At 56.6% G+C, this 12202-nt stretch overlaps 1 protein-coding gene across 11 annotated transcripts in view; it reads left to right on the top strand.

Annotated features, from left to right (window-relative positions):
- The first annotated feature begins 3063 nt into the window (after positions 1-3063).
- SPNS3 (sphingolipid transporter 3 (putative)) overlaps positions 3064-12202 on the top strand; it is a 35541-nt gene continuing 26402 nt past the window's right edge. For 4 of the 11 annotated variants that reach the window (XM_006939708.3, XM_019817011.2, XM_006939710.4 and 1 more), the window contains exons 1-4: positions 3065-3534; positions 6589-6654; positions 10785-10921; positions 11426-11577. In XM_006939708.3, coding sequence (XP_006939770.2) covers positions 3324-3534; positions 6589-6654; positions 10785-10921; positions 11426-11577 — 566 coding nt within the window. In that variant the 5' untranslated portion in view covers positions 3065-3323. The other 7 variants (XM_019817013.2, XM_006939709.3, XM_045044129.1 and 4 more) reach the window with 6 other exon arrangements.

The following is a 12202-nucleotide window of genomic DNA, read 5'->3' on the forward strand; positions in this document are numbered from 1 at the left end:
TATTTATTTTTATTTTTAATTTTATTTTTGAGAGAGAGAGAGCGTGAGTGGGGGAGAGGGTCACAGGGAGAGACAGAATTCCAAGCAGACTCCACACCCTCAGCACAGACCCTGGATCAGGGCTTGAGCCCACGGCCCTGGGATCGTGAGCTGAGCTGAAATCAAGAGCTGGACGCTCAACTGCCTGAGACACCCAGGCGCCCCTGCTTGGACTTCTCTTAAAAAGTTGAAGCGAAATTCACATGACATCTTAAGCATTTCGAGGCACACACTTCAGTGGCACTTGGTGCTTTCGGTGTCACCTCTGTCTGGCTCCAAAACGTTTCACCCCCCAGAGGAGACTTCGAACCCACGAAGCATTTCCTGTCTCTCCTGGCCGCTGGCAGGGACAGGTCTGCTTTCTGCTTCTGGGGACTTAACTACTCAGGATATTTCGTGTAAATGGAATCCTACAGCGTCTGACCTCCTGCGTCTGGCTTCTTTCCCTTAGCACGATGTTTTCTTTTTTTTTTCCTTTTTTTTTTTTTAGCATGATGTTTTCGAGGGTGGGCACGGTAGCTGAGATCAGGACCTCAACCCTTTGCTTTGTTGCGCTCACACACCGAATTCGGTTCGCCCGTTTGTAAGCTGATGGACGTTGGGGTTGTTTCCGCATGTTGTGAATTACGAATAGCGCTTCTACGGACATTTGTTCACTTGAGTCCCTGTTTTTGATCCTGCCAGAGTTTATACCTACAAAGAGGACTGCTGGTCGTAGGGTAATTCTAAGTTTGACCTTTGGAATACTGTTTTCCACAGAGGCTGAGCCATTTCCCCTTCCCACCAGCAATGTATGAGGGTCTTGTTTCCCCCACATCCTCACCAAACTTGTTCTCTTCTTTTTTTTAATTAGTTTTTTTTTTTTTAATTCTTGTCATCTCAGTGGATATGAACTGGTTTCTCATTCTGGTTTTTTGTAAGTTTACTTATTTATTTGGAGAGAGAGAGAGGCAGAGAGACAGAGGGGCAGACAGAGAGACAGAGAGAGAGAATCCCAAGCAGGCTCTGAGCTCTCAGTGCAGAGTCCGACATGGGGCTTGATCTCATGAACTGTGAGATCATAGCCAGAGCCGAAATCAAGAGTTGGACACCCTAACCGACTGAGCCCCCGAGGTGCCCCTCATTGTGGTTTTGATCGGCATTTCCTTAATGACTAGTGAAAGCGAGCATCTTTTCATGTGCACGTTGGCCATTTGTACGTCTTCTTCGGAGATACCTGTTCAAGTCGGCCGCCTATTTTTTTTAAGTTTTTAATTTTTTTTAATGTTTATTTTTGAGAGACAGAGAGACAGAGTGCGAGCAGGGGAGGAGCAGAGAGAGAGGGAGACACAGAATCGGAAGCAGGCTCCAGACTCCTAGCTGTCAGCGCAGAGCCCGACGCGGGGCTCGAACTCACACACCGCGAGATCATGACCTGAGCCGAAGTCGACGCTCAACCGACCGAGCCACCCAGGCGCCCCAAAACCCACAAAGTCGTTACCCATTTTGTCCCATTTGCTTTCTTACCGTCTCTTAATTTTTTCCTGAACAACTTGATAGTAAGGTGCGTACACGGTGGCCCCTTACCCCTAAACACTTCAGTAGAAGGGCTTCATAAACGTAACCACAGCACGGTTACCAACTTCAGTTCATTGGATGCTGGTGTATTTCTTCCTGGTCTGCCTTCTGAGTTCCAATCTCATCATCTGATCCAAGAACGTGCCCTTCTCTCCAGCGCAGGACACAGTCTCGTGTATGCGCTGATCTTCATCTCCTTTACTCTGAAACAATCCCTCTGCCTTCCTTAGTCTTTTATGACTTTGACACTTTTGAATACTGCAGTTCCTTAAAAACAAAACAAAACAAAGTGTTCCGTACACTTAGCATACAATCCAGCAATCACCAGCCTTACCCAAAGGAGTTGAAACTTCAGTGCCCACAAAAACTCGCACACAGATGATTTGGGCAGCTTTATTTAAATTGCCAAACCTTGCGATCAACCAGGATGTCCTTCAGTAGACGAACGGATAAACGAACCGTGGCCCATCCAGACAGTGGAATATTATTCAGCACAGAAAAGGATGACCTCTCAAGCCCTAAAAAGACATAAAAGCACCTTAAATGCATTTTGCTATGTGGAGAAGCCCGTCTGAAAAGCCTCCCTGCTGTGTGATTCTGACTCTACAGCTTTCTGGAAAAGGCACAACTATGGGGACAGTAAACACAGTAGTGGTTGTCAGCGGTGGGCAGGGCGGGGGGCAGAGCACAGAGGATTTTTAGGGCAATGTAACTTCTCTGTGTGATACTATGAGAGTGGGTGCACATCATACATTTGTGTGAACTCCAGGATGTACGACATCGAGTGAACCCTAACGTAAGGGGTGGACTTTGGGTGATGGTGTCACTGTGGGTTCATCACTTCTGACCGACGTCCCCCTCTGCATGTGTGGGGGCTGGGTATACAGGAAACCTCTGAACCTTCTGCTCGATTTCGCTAAAACTTTCCTAAAACACGGTGTATTAAAAACATAGCGTGCCTCAATTCGGGTGTGACGTTTCCTCATTAGATGTGGTCACCCCTAGGTGACGTTGGCCTGCTCGGGGCCTCACGTGGAGGAGCACGACACCCCTGACCTGGTTGGTGGTGTTAATTCGACCCTTGGTTGAGATGTCGCCTGATTCCCATGCGGTGTGGTTACTCCCCCTGCACCCCGCTACTCATAAACTGTAAAGAGACGCTTTGAGACCCTGCTGATATCTCGCCCCTCATCACAACGTCCCCCTGGGTTTTGTATCTACGACAGATACAGGCTGCCCTCCTGTACGCGTCACCCCCCTCCCCCCCCGCCACCTTCGTTTCTCCAGGTGGGGCACCAGCCCGGAGCAGGTGGTGGCCTCGTGCACAGTCCTGCTGGAGCTTCTCGCCTGGCCGGCATCCAACCTTCCTGATGTGACCCCGTTCACCTCCCGCACTCGCAGCCCGTGTCTTGTCTGGGCAGCCAGACCCTCTTTTGGAGAGCCCTCTCATTTCCTGTCCCATCTCACTTCCTCACTGCGGCCACCGAAGCTGCAGGCCGGGTCAAGGGACCATAACGTCCCGTCCCCCAGGGTGGGTCCCTCGCGGGCCTCAAAGTCTGGGGTGGTGAAACCTCGCCAGCGAGGCCGCAGTGGGCTCAGGAGGAACCTGTGCAGTTGGGGCTGCTGTTCTGAGGTCAGGACGCTGGGAAACCACAGGAAGTGAGTCGGTGCAGAGCTGATGCGCCTCGTCCCCGGGACAGGAGCTACAGGCGGGTGAGGCTGGGGGCATGTCCGCGGAGTGCGGGGAGCCCGGGCCGGAGGGGCCTCAGGGGCCGTCCCCGGGGCCAGGCGGTCTCCCCGGGGCCTCGGGCTTGGGACAGTGCCCCCCTCGGACCACATCCGCCCCCTGGAGCCTGCCCCTCTGGAGAGCTCACGCGGCCGCCGCGGTGCTGTGCTATGTCAACCTCCTGAACTACATGCACTGGTTCATCATCCCAGGTGAGGGGGGGAGGGCGTCCCAGGCTGCACCTGCTGTCACTCACGGCTCACGGCCACCTGCTGGCGCTGTGGACGCACGGCACCCACCGCCCAGCAAACTGTCTTCTCGTGGAGACGTCCCAGCCACTCTCACCCCTGGAGGGGGGGCGGGCGGTTTCAGCCAGGCCCGAACCGGGGAGGGAGGCATCGAGTTCCCAATTCAGCCCCAAACGGGGTGTATGCACACAGCTGTGGGTGCAGGGAGGCGGTGGGTGGGTGAGGGCAGCAGGGCGAAGGCCCAGAGGCTCTGGGGGTGCCCCGTGAGGGTGTGGACGGCAGGCCGGCAGCCTGGCCCAGAATAGCCGGGCGTTTCTGGGCCAGCGGGCTGTGTGCAAACCTTGCACTTTCTGACTTCCTTCCTGGAGGCCCCGGGGCTACCCTGTTCTGCCTGTTACTGGTACATTCACCGATTCATTCATTCCTTCCATTCGAGATTTAACCTTTTCTCTCTGCATCACGGACTCATTCACGACTGGCTGAAGGCACATTAACTACAGGCTTGGAGACCCAGAGAGGGGTCCGCCTGGTGGTTCCTGAGCTCCGGAATGGCCACCTCAAGGGGCAGAGGCGGGGAGCTCGTCACCGGGACTCCTGCAAGGCAGAGGGACTCACAGGCCGGCCTGGGGGGCTCAGGGGGCGGAGCTCGGAGGATCACAGGACACGGCAGCACAAGACAGGGCAGGAGGGACGTCAGTGGGGTGGCCCCAGGACGGTGACTGAGGGCTCCGGCGGGACCCAGAGAAGGGGGCACTCGGGTTGGGTCTTGAAGGAGAGCAGATCGGCAAGACAGGGAGCCGGTGGGTGGGGGCGGGGGGCGTTGGGTGAAGGGTCAGCGTGGGCCAAGGCCCACGGGGCGGAAGTGTGTGGTGTGGTCAGAGCTGACGAGGGGAGCGCGGGGAACTGTTCTAGAAGAGTCTTGTTGCCAGATCACGGCCCCTTGGTTGCCAGGCTGGGAGCTGAGGCTTTCTGCTGAGGCAATGGGGAGCCACGGATGATTTTTTGGGTCGGGTGCGGCGGGGACTATGCTCAGATTGGTGCAAACAAGACAGGGGGCCAGTCCGGGGCTAAGGGGGCTGAGGGTTTGGGTGGAGGGCCCGAGGCCGGGCAGGGGTGCAGGGCCTGGGGGCGAGTCAGTCACTGGTGTGGAGTCCTGCAGGCCTGCAGGCTGGGGAGCCCCTTCCTAGTGGGCACTTCCTCTGGCCTCAGGGACCGGACGGAGGAGGCCTGGAGAAGTGAAACCATGCGGAGAGGTGCCCGGGGCTGCTGGGGGGTAGGAGGTTTTCAAGGCAGCCAGATGCCCTGGGGGAAGATGGCCTAAAGGTGAAAAGCAGGCCGGGAGGATCCCAAACTAGGGCCCAGTCCTCACCCCGGAAGATGGAGACCAGTGTGATCCTACAGAATTTTTGTGTAGTTATTGACTTATTAGTGTTTTTCTCCCCAACGAATACGTCTTATTCACGTAATTAAAAGTACTAAGAAGGGGGAAAAAGAGGGGCCGCTTGGGTGGCTCAGTCAGTTGAACGTCAGACTCTTGTTTGGGCTCAGGTCATGATCTCACAGTTCATGAGTTCGAGCCCCAGGTCGGGCTCTACGCTGGCAGCCCGGAGCCCACTTGGGATCCTCTCTCTCCCTTTCTCTCTGTCCCCAGCTGGCACGCTCTCTCGCTCTCAAAATACCAGTAAATAAACTTAACAAAAAAAGATATTAAAAGGAAGGAAACACATACAGCGTGGCATGCCCAGACGCTGTGCATCTGGGGCCAAAGCAAATGTCTTTACAAAAATCTCTTCTCTTGTCTGGTTCTTTGGTCTTTCTCTACCTGCTGCCGGGCCTCAGCCGTGTGGGTGTGCGGCTTTCCTCCCCACGCGTGGCCGCTTCTGCAGGCAGCACTTGGTGGGAGGGCGCCTCATCCGTGTCGGGGGGGACAGTGACAGTCCCCGCCTCTCAGGGAACAAGCGCGGGGCCCCGCTCAGGGGCCTGGGCCTCGGCCACCTCATAATCCAACCAGAACGACGATTGCTTTTCTTTCTAAGGACTTGGCCAGGGCCTCACAGACCAGGCGCCTCTGCTTGGACGACCTCTTCCTGAAGTTGTGCTTTCGGGGATCGGAGCCTGGTGTCGGGCCGTCTCCTCCCTCTGGGTTGAGCCGAGTGCCCATGGCACCGGCCTTGGCCTAGGAAGACCCTGGAGGGCCTGCCACCCTCAGGGAGGCGGGCCGAAGTCAGACCTAAGTGGGGCCTGTCTCTGAAGCACTCACATGCACTGTCGTGACTGTCTGCTCGTGCGTCTGGAAGAACACGCGTGTGTACACGTGTCTCTGCACGCCTATGCTCACGCATGGGTGCGCGTACCCGAGCAGGGCTGTGGCCTTGCAGTCCCAGGGACTTCCATTAACACCGTGGTCTAGGGGGGCCCGGGTGGCTCAGTCGCCTGAGTGTCTGACTCTTGATTCTCAGCTCAGGTGGTGAGCCCAGGGTCGTGGGATCGAACCCCGCGTCTGGCTCTGCGCTGAGCCTGGAGCCTGCCCTCGATTCTCTCTCCCTCTGCCCCTCTCCCCTGCTTGCATGCTCTTTTTCTCTCCACAAATTAAAAGGAAACAAAACAGAAACAAAAATACCCACCGGTAGTCTGAGCGAGCAGCTGTGCAGCCACGGGGAGCCTCCCGTCACTCTGACGATGGTGGCAGGTTGGCACGCGTGTGTGGGACACGTGGGCGCCTCTCTGTGCACGTGTCAGTGTGCGCGTGCATCTGTGTCCCGGGGTGTACGGTATGTGTCCGAATGCGTACACACACTTGGGCCTCTGCGATATGTGCTCCCGGGCGTGCGGACGTGCTCCCCATCTGTGTGCGCGTGTGGTTGTACGTGCGTGTGGGACAGAGAGGAAGAGAACCGTGGGCCCCGAGTCACCCCCTGTGCTGGCCCGCTGGGGCCCTGTCCCGGACGCAGGGGCAGCTGCCCTTAGAAGCCCTGTGGGCCACTCCCCATTTCCTGAGCGCTGTCCGTCTGTCCACAGGAGTGCTGCTGGACGTACAGAAGTTTTTTGAGATCAGTGATAGCCGCGCTGGTTTGCTTCAGACAGGTAAGGGGTGAGTCCCTGGTGGAGCTGGGGCCCTGGGCTCATGCTGGGGAGGGGCCTAGTTCCAGCTGCTGGGAAATGGGGGCCAGGCTGAGCCCCGCTGAGTCCCCCCGGCACAGAGGAGGGGACGCTGAGGAAAAGTGGTGCTGGGCGTGAGGGCAGTGTGGCTAGGAGAAGGGAGAAGGTAGGCCCGGTGCCTGAGCAGAGACTTCGGCTTTGAGCAGAGACGCTGCAGGAGCGGGGAGGACGGCTGGAGAAGGCCCCTGAGCTTCAGATCATGACTGTGGCGTGCTCTCTTGTGCCTATGGAGGACGGCTGGAGAAGGCCCCTGAGCTTCAGATCATGACTGTGGCGTGCTCTCTTGTGCCTATGTAGCCCGGCCGGGGCCAGAGACGGGCTGGGGTTGAGAAATCCCGACACGTGCTTTCCCCTGTGGGCCTGAAGAATCTGGCCCCCGGAACTCAGACAGACAGACAGACAGACATACGTACTTCCCACATGTGTTCAGATGGGGTTTGGGCCCACGGGGCCTACAGTCCAGCGGTGGGGACCAGCCACACCTTCCATCCACGGTGACACACACGTGCCCCCATGGGCACACTCACTGTCACGACACCGGATACGCACGTGTGCACACACCCAGCATGTAACCAGCACCCGTGTGCCCCTCTCTGTGGCCCCTCCTTCCCCCAACAGTCTTGCGACAAGTGGGACCCCTGGGGATACACAAAAACCTTTCAGGGGCTACATGGGCAGAGTTGGGAGAGAATCCGCTTACGGACCCTCAAGCCTGTGTTTTTCTTTCCTAAAATGGACCTGCCTGAGAGAAAGCTCCTGGTTCCTCTTTCCCACCTCACCCCTCCAAGCAGGAAAATGTCCCTCTTCCCTATTCTGTGTTTCTTCCACGCCCAGCCCTGGGGTGTGGAAGCCTCCAGGGTGCCATGCCGACGGGACCCTTCACAGATGCTGGGCCCCCGTGCGAGGCTGTGGGAGCATAGCAGAGAGGGTGTCAGTACAAACCCACTGGGGGTGTTTCCTCCAGGACACAGACCCGTGGCCAAGTGCCAAGCCTTGTCTGTCTTCCTGCTGGCGTGACAGTCTACTATTTATCTCTAATTTAGCATTCAGAAGCAAGATGTTGTCTCAGGGATGGGTGTCAACACATTGATTTCAGATATCTTTGAAATATTTAGTATCTTTCTCACAGGCGATCATCCTGATTTGTTGGATCGATTCGGCGAATAAAGACTGGTTTGCTCATTAAAGTGATGTCCATAGACGGCAAACGTTTCCCACGAATGCAATGAACGCCTCTGTGGCCCCAAGGGTTTAGATGAAAATATCGTGTAAAAAAATACAATAACGATGGAGATCACATCCTTAGCAATTATTTAAACTTAGGATGAGAACGTTGTAAATGTTGGCTGAAAACGCATGAAGGGGTATGTAGCCCTACAAACGTCTTTAAAAGGCACCGGAGGAAAAGAGTTAGCAGGCCACCGTGTACGTCCCAGGTCCGTTCTGACTGCTCTTGTCTCAGGGTGAGGCCGGTGCTGGTCTCCAGTCATTTCTGTAGCCAAAGCGAGACCATCTCAGCTCGATACCCGCAACTTCTAGGTTAAACAGATAACGGGAGGTGAGTCGATATTTGCCCCCCTGGTCCTCTCCCTGGTGAACAGGATTATTACTACAAAGCGGTGATAAATGAGATGTCATGGAAGGAGTTTGTGCAGGTGAGGGAGAGGGGCAGAGAGAGAGAGAGAAAGTACGTGCGTGTATGTGTGTGAGTGTGTAGAGAGGATGTGCGTGTGCCTGGGGGTGTGTGAAGGGAGGCCCAACTCTGCAGAAGCAGCCCAAAGGGTATGTGGAGAAGGCAGTGGGGTTGATGACCAGATGACCAGGCTGTCTCTGGTGACCTCGGGTGAGTCTTCGCCTTTTTCTGGGTTGTTGTGAAATGGCCTGAGACCCACCCTGTGTCTGCAGAAGGGAGGGAGCCCCTGACTCAGCCGTGGCTGAGCTGTAAGAGTGGGGCAGAGGGTGGGGGTTAGCAGTGGTCAGACCCCCTCCCCTTCCAAAGGGACAGACTGGCTGTTGGAGTTAGTTCGTTGATTAATAACATTTAATGATGTGGCCTTTACCATGTGCCCAACACTATCGCAAGTGTTTTGTGATATTAACTCATTTAATCTTTACAACAAACCCACGAGGCAGGTATTGTTATTATGCCCATTTTATGCATGCCGAACCTGAGGCACAGAGAGGCTATGGGGCTTGCTGAAGGTCACACAGCTGGGATCAAATCCAGGCAGCTTCCTGTGGAGTCCTTCTCTTAACCTGCTGCTCGTTAATCGCTCCCATTTGTCACAGAAGTCATTGGATGCTATAGGAGCAAAGGAGTGTGTGTGTGTGTGTGTGTGTGTGTGTGTGTGTGTGTGTGAGTGTGCCTTCCTTTGGGGGCAAGGTTCTCCATTTCAGGGCATCTGTGGGTTTAAGGTGTTTAGATCTTATAAAGGATCCCTGCCCCGAATCTCATAAAAGTATTAGAACTTTTGGGGAAGTATTTTTATAACCTTTGGGTAGAGAAGAGATGCATTAAGGAGACAAGAAACACCACACCGGGAGTATTGACACATTTGAGGACACCAAGGTAAAGAAGGTAAACTCGACATGATTGAAACTACAAATGCAGTTAGTAACAACAATGGATGACATTTATGAGGCATTAACATAAAGCTAGTCACTGCCTTTTTTATATGCTTAACTTCATTGAATCTTCTCGATAACCTTCCATAGGAAGCACAATGCTATCTCATTATATAGTTGATTCGAGGGGCACAGAAGAGTTAAGGAATTTGCCCAAGGTCACACAGCTAAGCAGTCATTGGGTCAGGATGTGAGCCCAGAATTTGCATTTTAAATCCTTAAACGTAAAAGCCTGGGAGAAATTGTTTGCAATTCCCACAAGGGCCCAAGAGAGACATGGGCAGAAGGTGTGAGCACAGGAACTGACATAAGGACAATGCAGATTAAAACATCAGCGAGACACTGTCTGTGCCTCAACCATTAAGAGGAACAAAGTGACTGATCATATCAAGGGAGCTGAGATACGCGCTTCTGCACGAGTGTAAACGGATACAGCCTTTTTGGAGGCCTATTTTGGAGGTAGCTATTAAAACTCTAAATGTCCCTGGCACCAAAGACCATTCTCTGTGGAGTATTAGGTCGAACCATTTTAAATTGCCTTATTTTTTGTAGGTCAAAACTGGCCTAATTTCTGCAACCGCGCACGGCTCCACCCAATACCAGAGCGGGTGGGGCGGAGTGGGAGGGGCTGGGACGAGTCTGGACGCTCATTAGGCTCAGGCAATGTCGATCATGAGCGCTCAGCGAATGCGGACCCAGGCGTGGGGCGGGGCCTCGGGCGGAGGCGGGTCCGGACGCCGCGCTCACCTGCGGCCGCGGACACGCCCCCCTCGGAGGGTGGAGACGGTTTCAGGTGAGGGACTCGAGCGGCGAGGGTGCAGAGCCGTGCGAAAACGCGGCAGTTTCTTTGCCTTCACAGAGTAGCAAACGCGTTCGTTAACCCAGTCTCCCAATTCAGAAGGGTTTACTTTAAAAAAATGGAACAAATACAACTGGCGGTGTCAGGGGAATGTTCTTCCTGCTTAGGGAAACCAGGCCTTTTTCCAGCCTCCGGGAACGACTGCACTCATTCTAAACCCTGCAGGTCTGCACCGCAGGCCCGGGCAGGCCTCCCTTGCCTCCCGCCCCCAGCAGGGGTGTGACGGCAAAATCGGACCTGGCCCAGCCAGGCAAGGGGACGGACAGCTCCGCAGAGACGCGGGGCCTGGCTTGCACCGAGGGCTGGCGGCTCGGGGGACGCTCAGAGGGGTGGAGTTAGTAACCCCAGGCTGCACAGCGAGCCTGCAGCAGAGCCGGGATTTGAGCCGGCCCAGCTCCCTCCACCCCCTTCCCAGTTCCCCTGACTCGGGGCCGTGGGTCGTGTGGCCTCCACCCACTGCCACGGTGCCAGCTTTGCGGCACCTGAGCCAGGCCTCTTCTGCGGGCCCGGAGGCCCGTCTGCGCGCCCACCACCACGGGGGAATGCATGAGGCCCGGCCTGTCCCCTCCAGTCTTCATAGGTTGCCTGCTGCTGTCTGCACCTGTGTTTGGCTACCTGGGCGACCGACACAGCCGCAAAGCTACGCTGAGCATTGGGATCCTGCTCTGGTCAGGGGCGGGCCTCTCCAGCTCCTTCATTTCCCCCCAGGTGGGTGCCCTCATCCCTGCAAGGCGCCCTGGATCTGCCCCCTGCTCCCACCACCTGCTCCTTCCCGTTAAAACATGGGTGGGCTCCAGGCTGGCTGCAGGGGCGCCATCCAGGGCGGAGAGAGGACCCCCTTAGACTCTGTCAGCGGGAGACTTCCTCTCCTGCACCTCCCGCTGCTGCCTGTGGGGGGCGGGTGGAGGTGACAGCCACTGTCTGGGGGCCCATGCCTGTCTGGCAAAGGCACGGCCCAGAAAAAGGGCTCCCCTGGGCGTGGGAGAGTGGGTGGGGAGGCAGTGGCTGCAGGCGCCAGCAGGGGGCACCCGTGTGATGTGGGGACCTGGGCTGGGCGGGTAGCCAGGCGTCTGTGAGCCCAGATCCCCTCCTCCACCCCCGGGGGGGGGGGGGGCTCCTGTCACCAGGACCTGGGGCCTCTGACACTCGCTCAGGTCCCTCGCCCCGAGGGTGATCTTGGGGCTCACTGGGGTCTTGTGCCTGCCTGCCCAGTATTCCTGGCTGTTCTTCCTGTCCCGGGGAGTCGTGGGCACCGGCTCGGCCAGCTACTCCACCGTCGCGCCCACCATTCTGGGCGACCTCTTTGTGAGGGACCAGCGGACCCGGGTGCTGGCCATCTTCTACATCTTTATCCCTGTCGGAAGGTTGGTGCCACCCAGGACCCGCTTCCCCAGGTGTAAACTGAGGCCCAAAGGAGCCAGAATAGTCTGGGCTGGGGTAGGAGGGCATCAGACCAGGAGGGCTCCTTCCTCGCTTTGTCCCTTTACCACCCTGGGCCTCAGTTTCTTCATCTGTAAAGGGGGGGCAAGAACACTGGCTGATGGGCTGTGTTGAGGGTTCGAGGGAATAAAGATGCCTCCTACCCCGTAGGACGCTTGGGAAGGCCTGCCTGGGGAAGCGTGTGGGGCCGGGGCGGGCTCCCCCGGGTGGGGGAGGTCAGAGTGGATTTGCAGTCGGGCCCAAGAGCTCTGAGCCAGGTTTCCTGGCATTGCCTGACTCAGGCAGGGCTGAGCCTTGGGTCCTTGGATAGGGAGGCAGGGGCAGTGGTGCTGGAGATGGGCCTGAAGCCAGAGGTCACCGGTGACTTGACCAAGGGCAGTGGACATCTGGGCCTCATGTGGCTCACTTTTCCTGTGACAGGGCTGTGAGCAGCAGAGAGCCAGCCCCTTGGGGTGGGGCGCCCCAGCTCAGGCTGGCCTTGCAGCCTTGGGCTCAGGCTGGGCCTCCCCCACTGCCCATCCCCTTGCCCTTCCCCCCTCACTCCTGTTC

This window comes from Felis catus, chromosome E1 (assembly GCF_018350175.1).
Source record: "Felis catus isolate Fca126 chromosome E1, F.catus_Fca126_mat1.0, whole genome shotgun sequence".
Lineage (NCBI taxonomy): Eukaryota > Metazoa > Chordata > Mammalia > Carnivora > Felidae > Felis > Felis catus.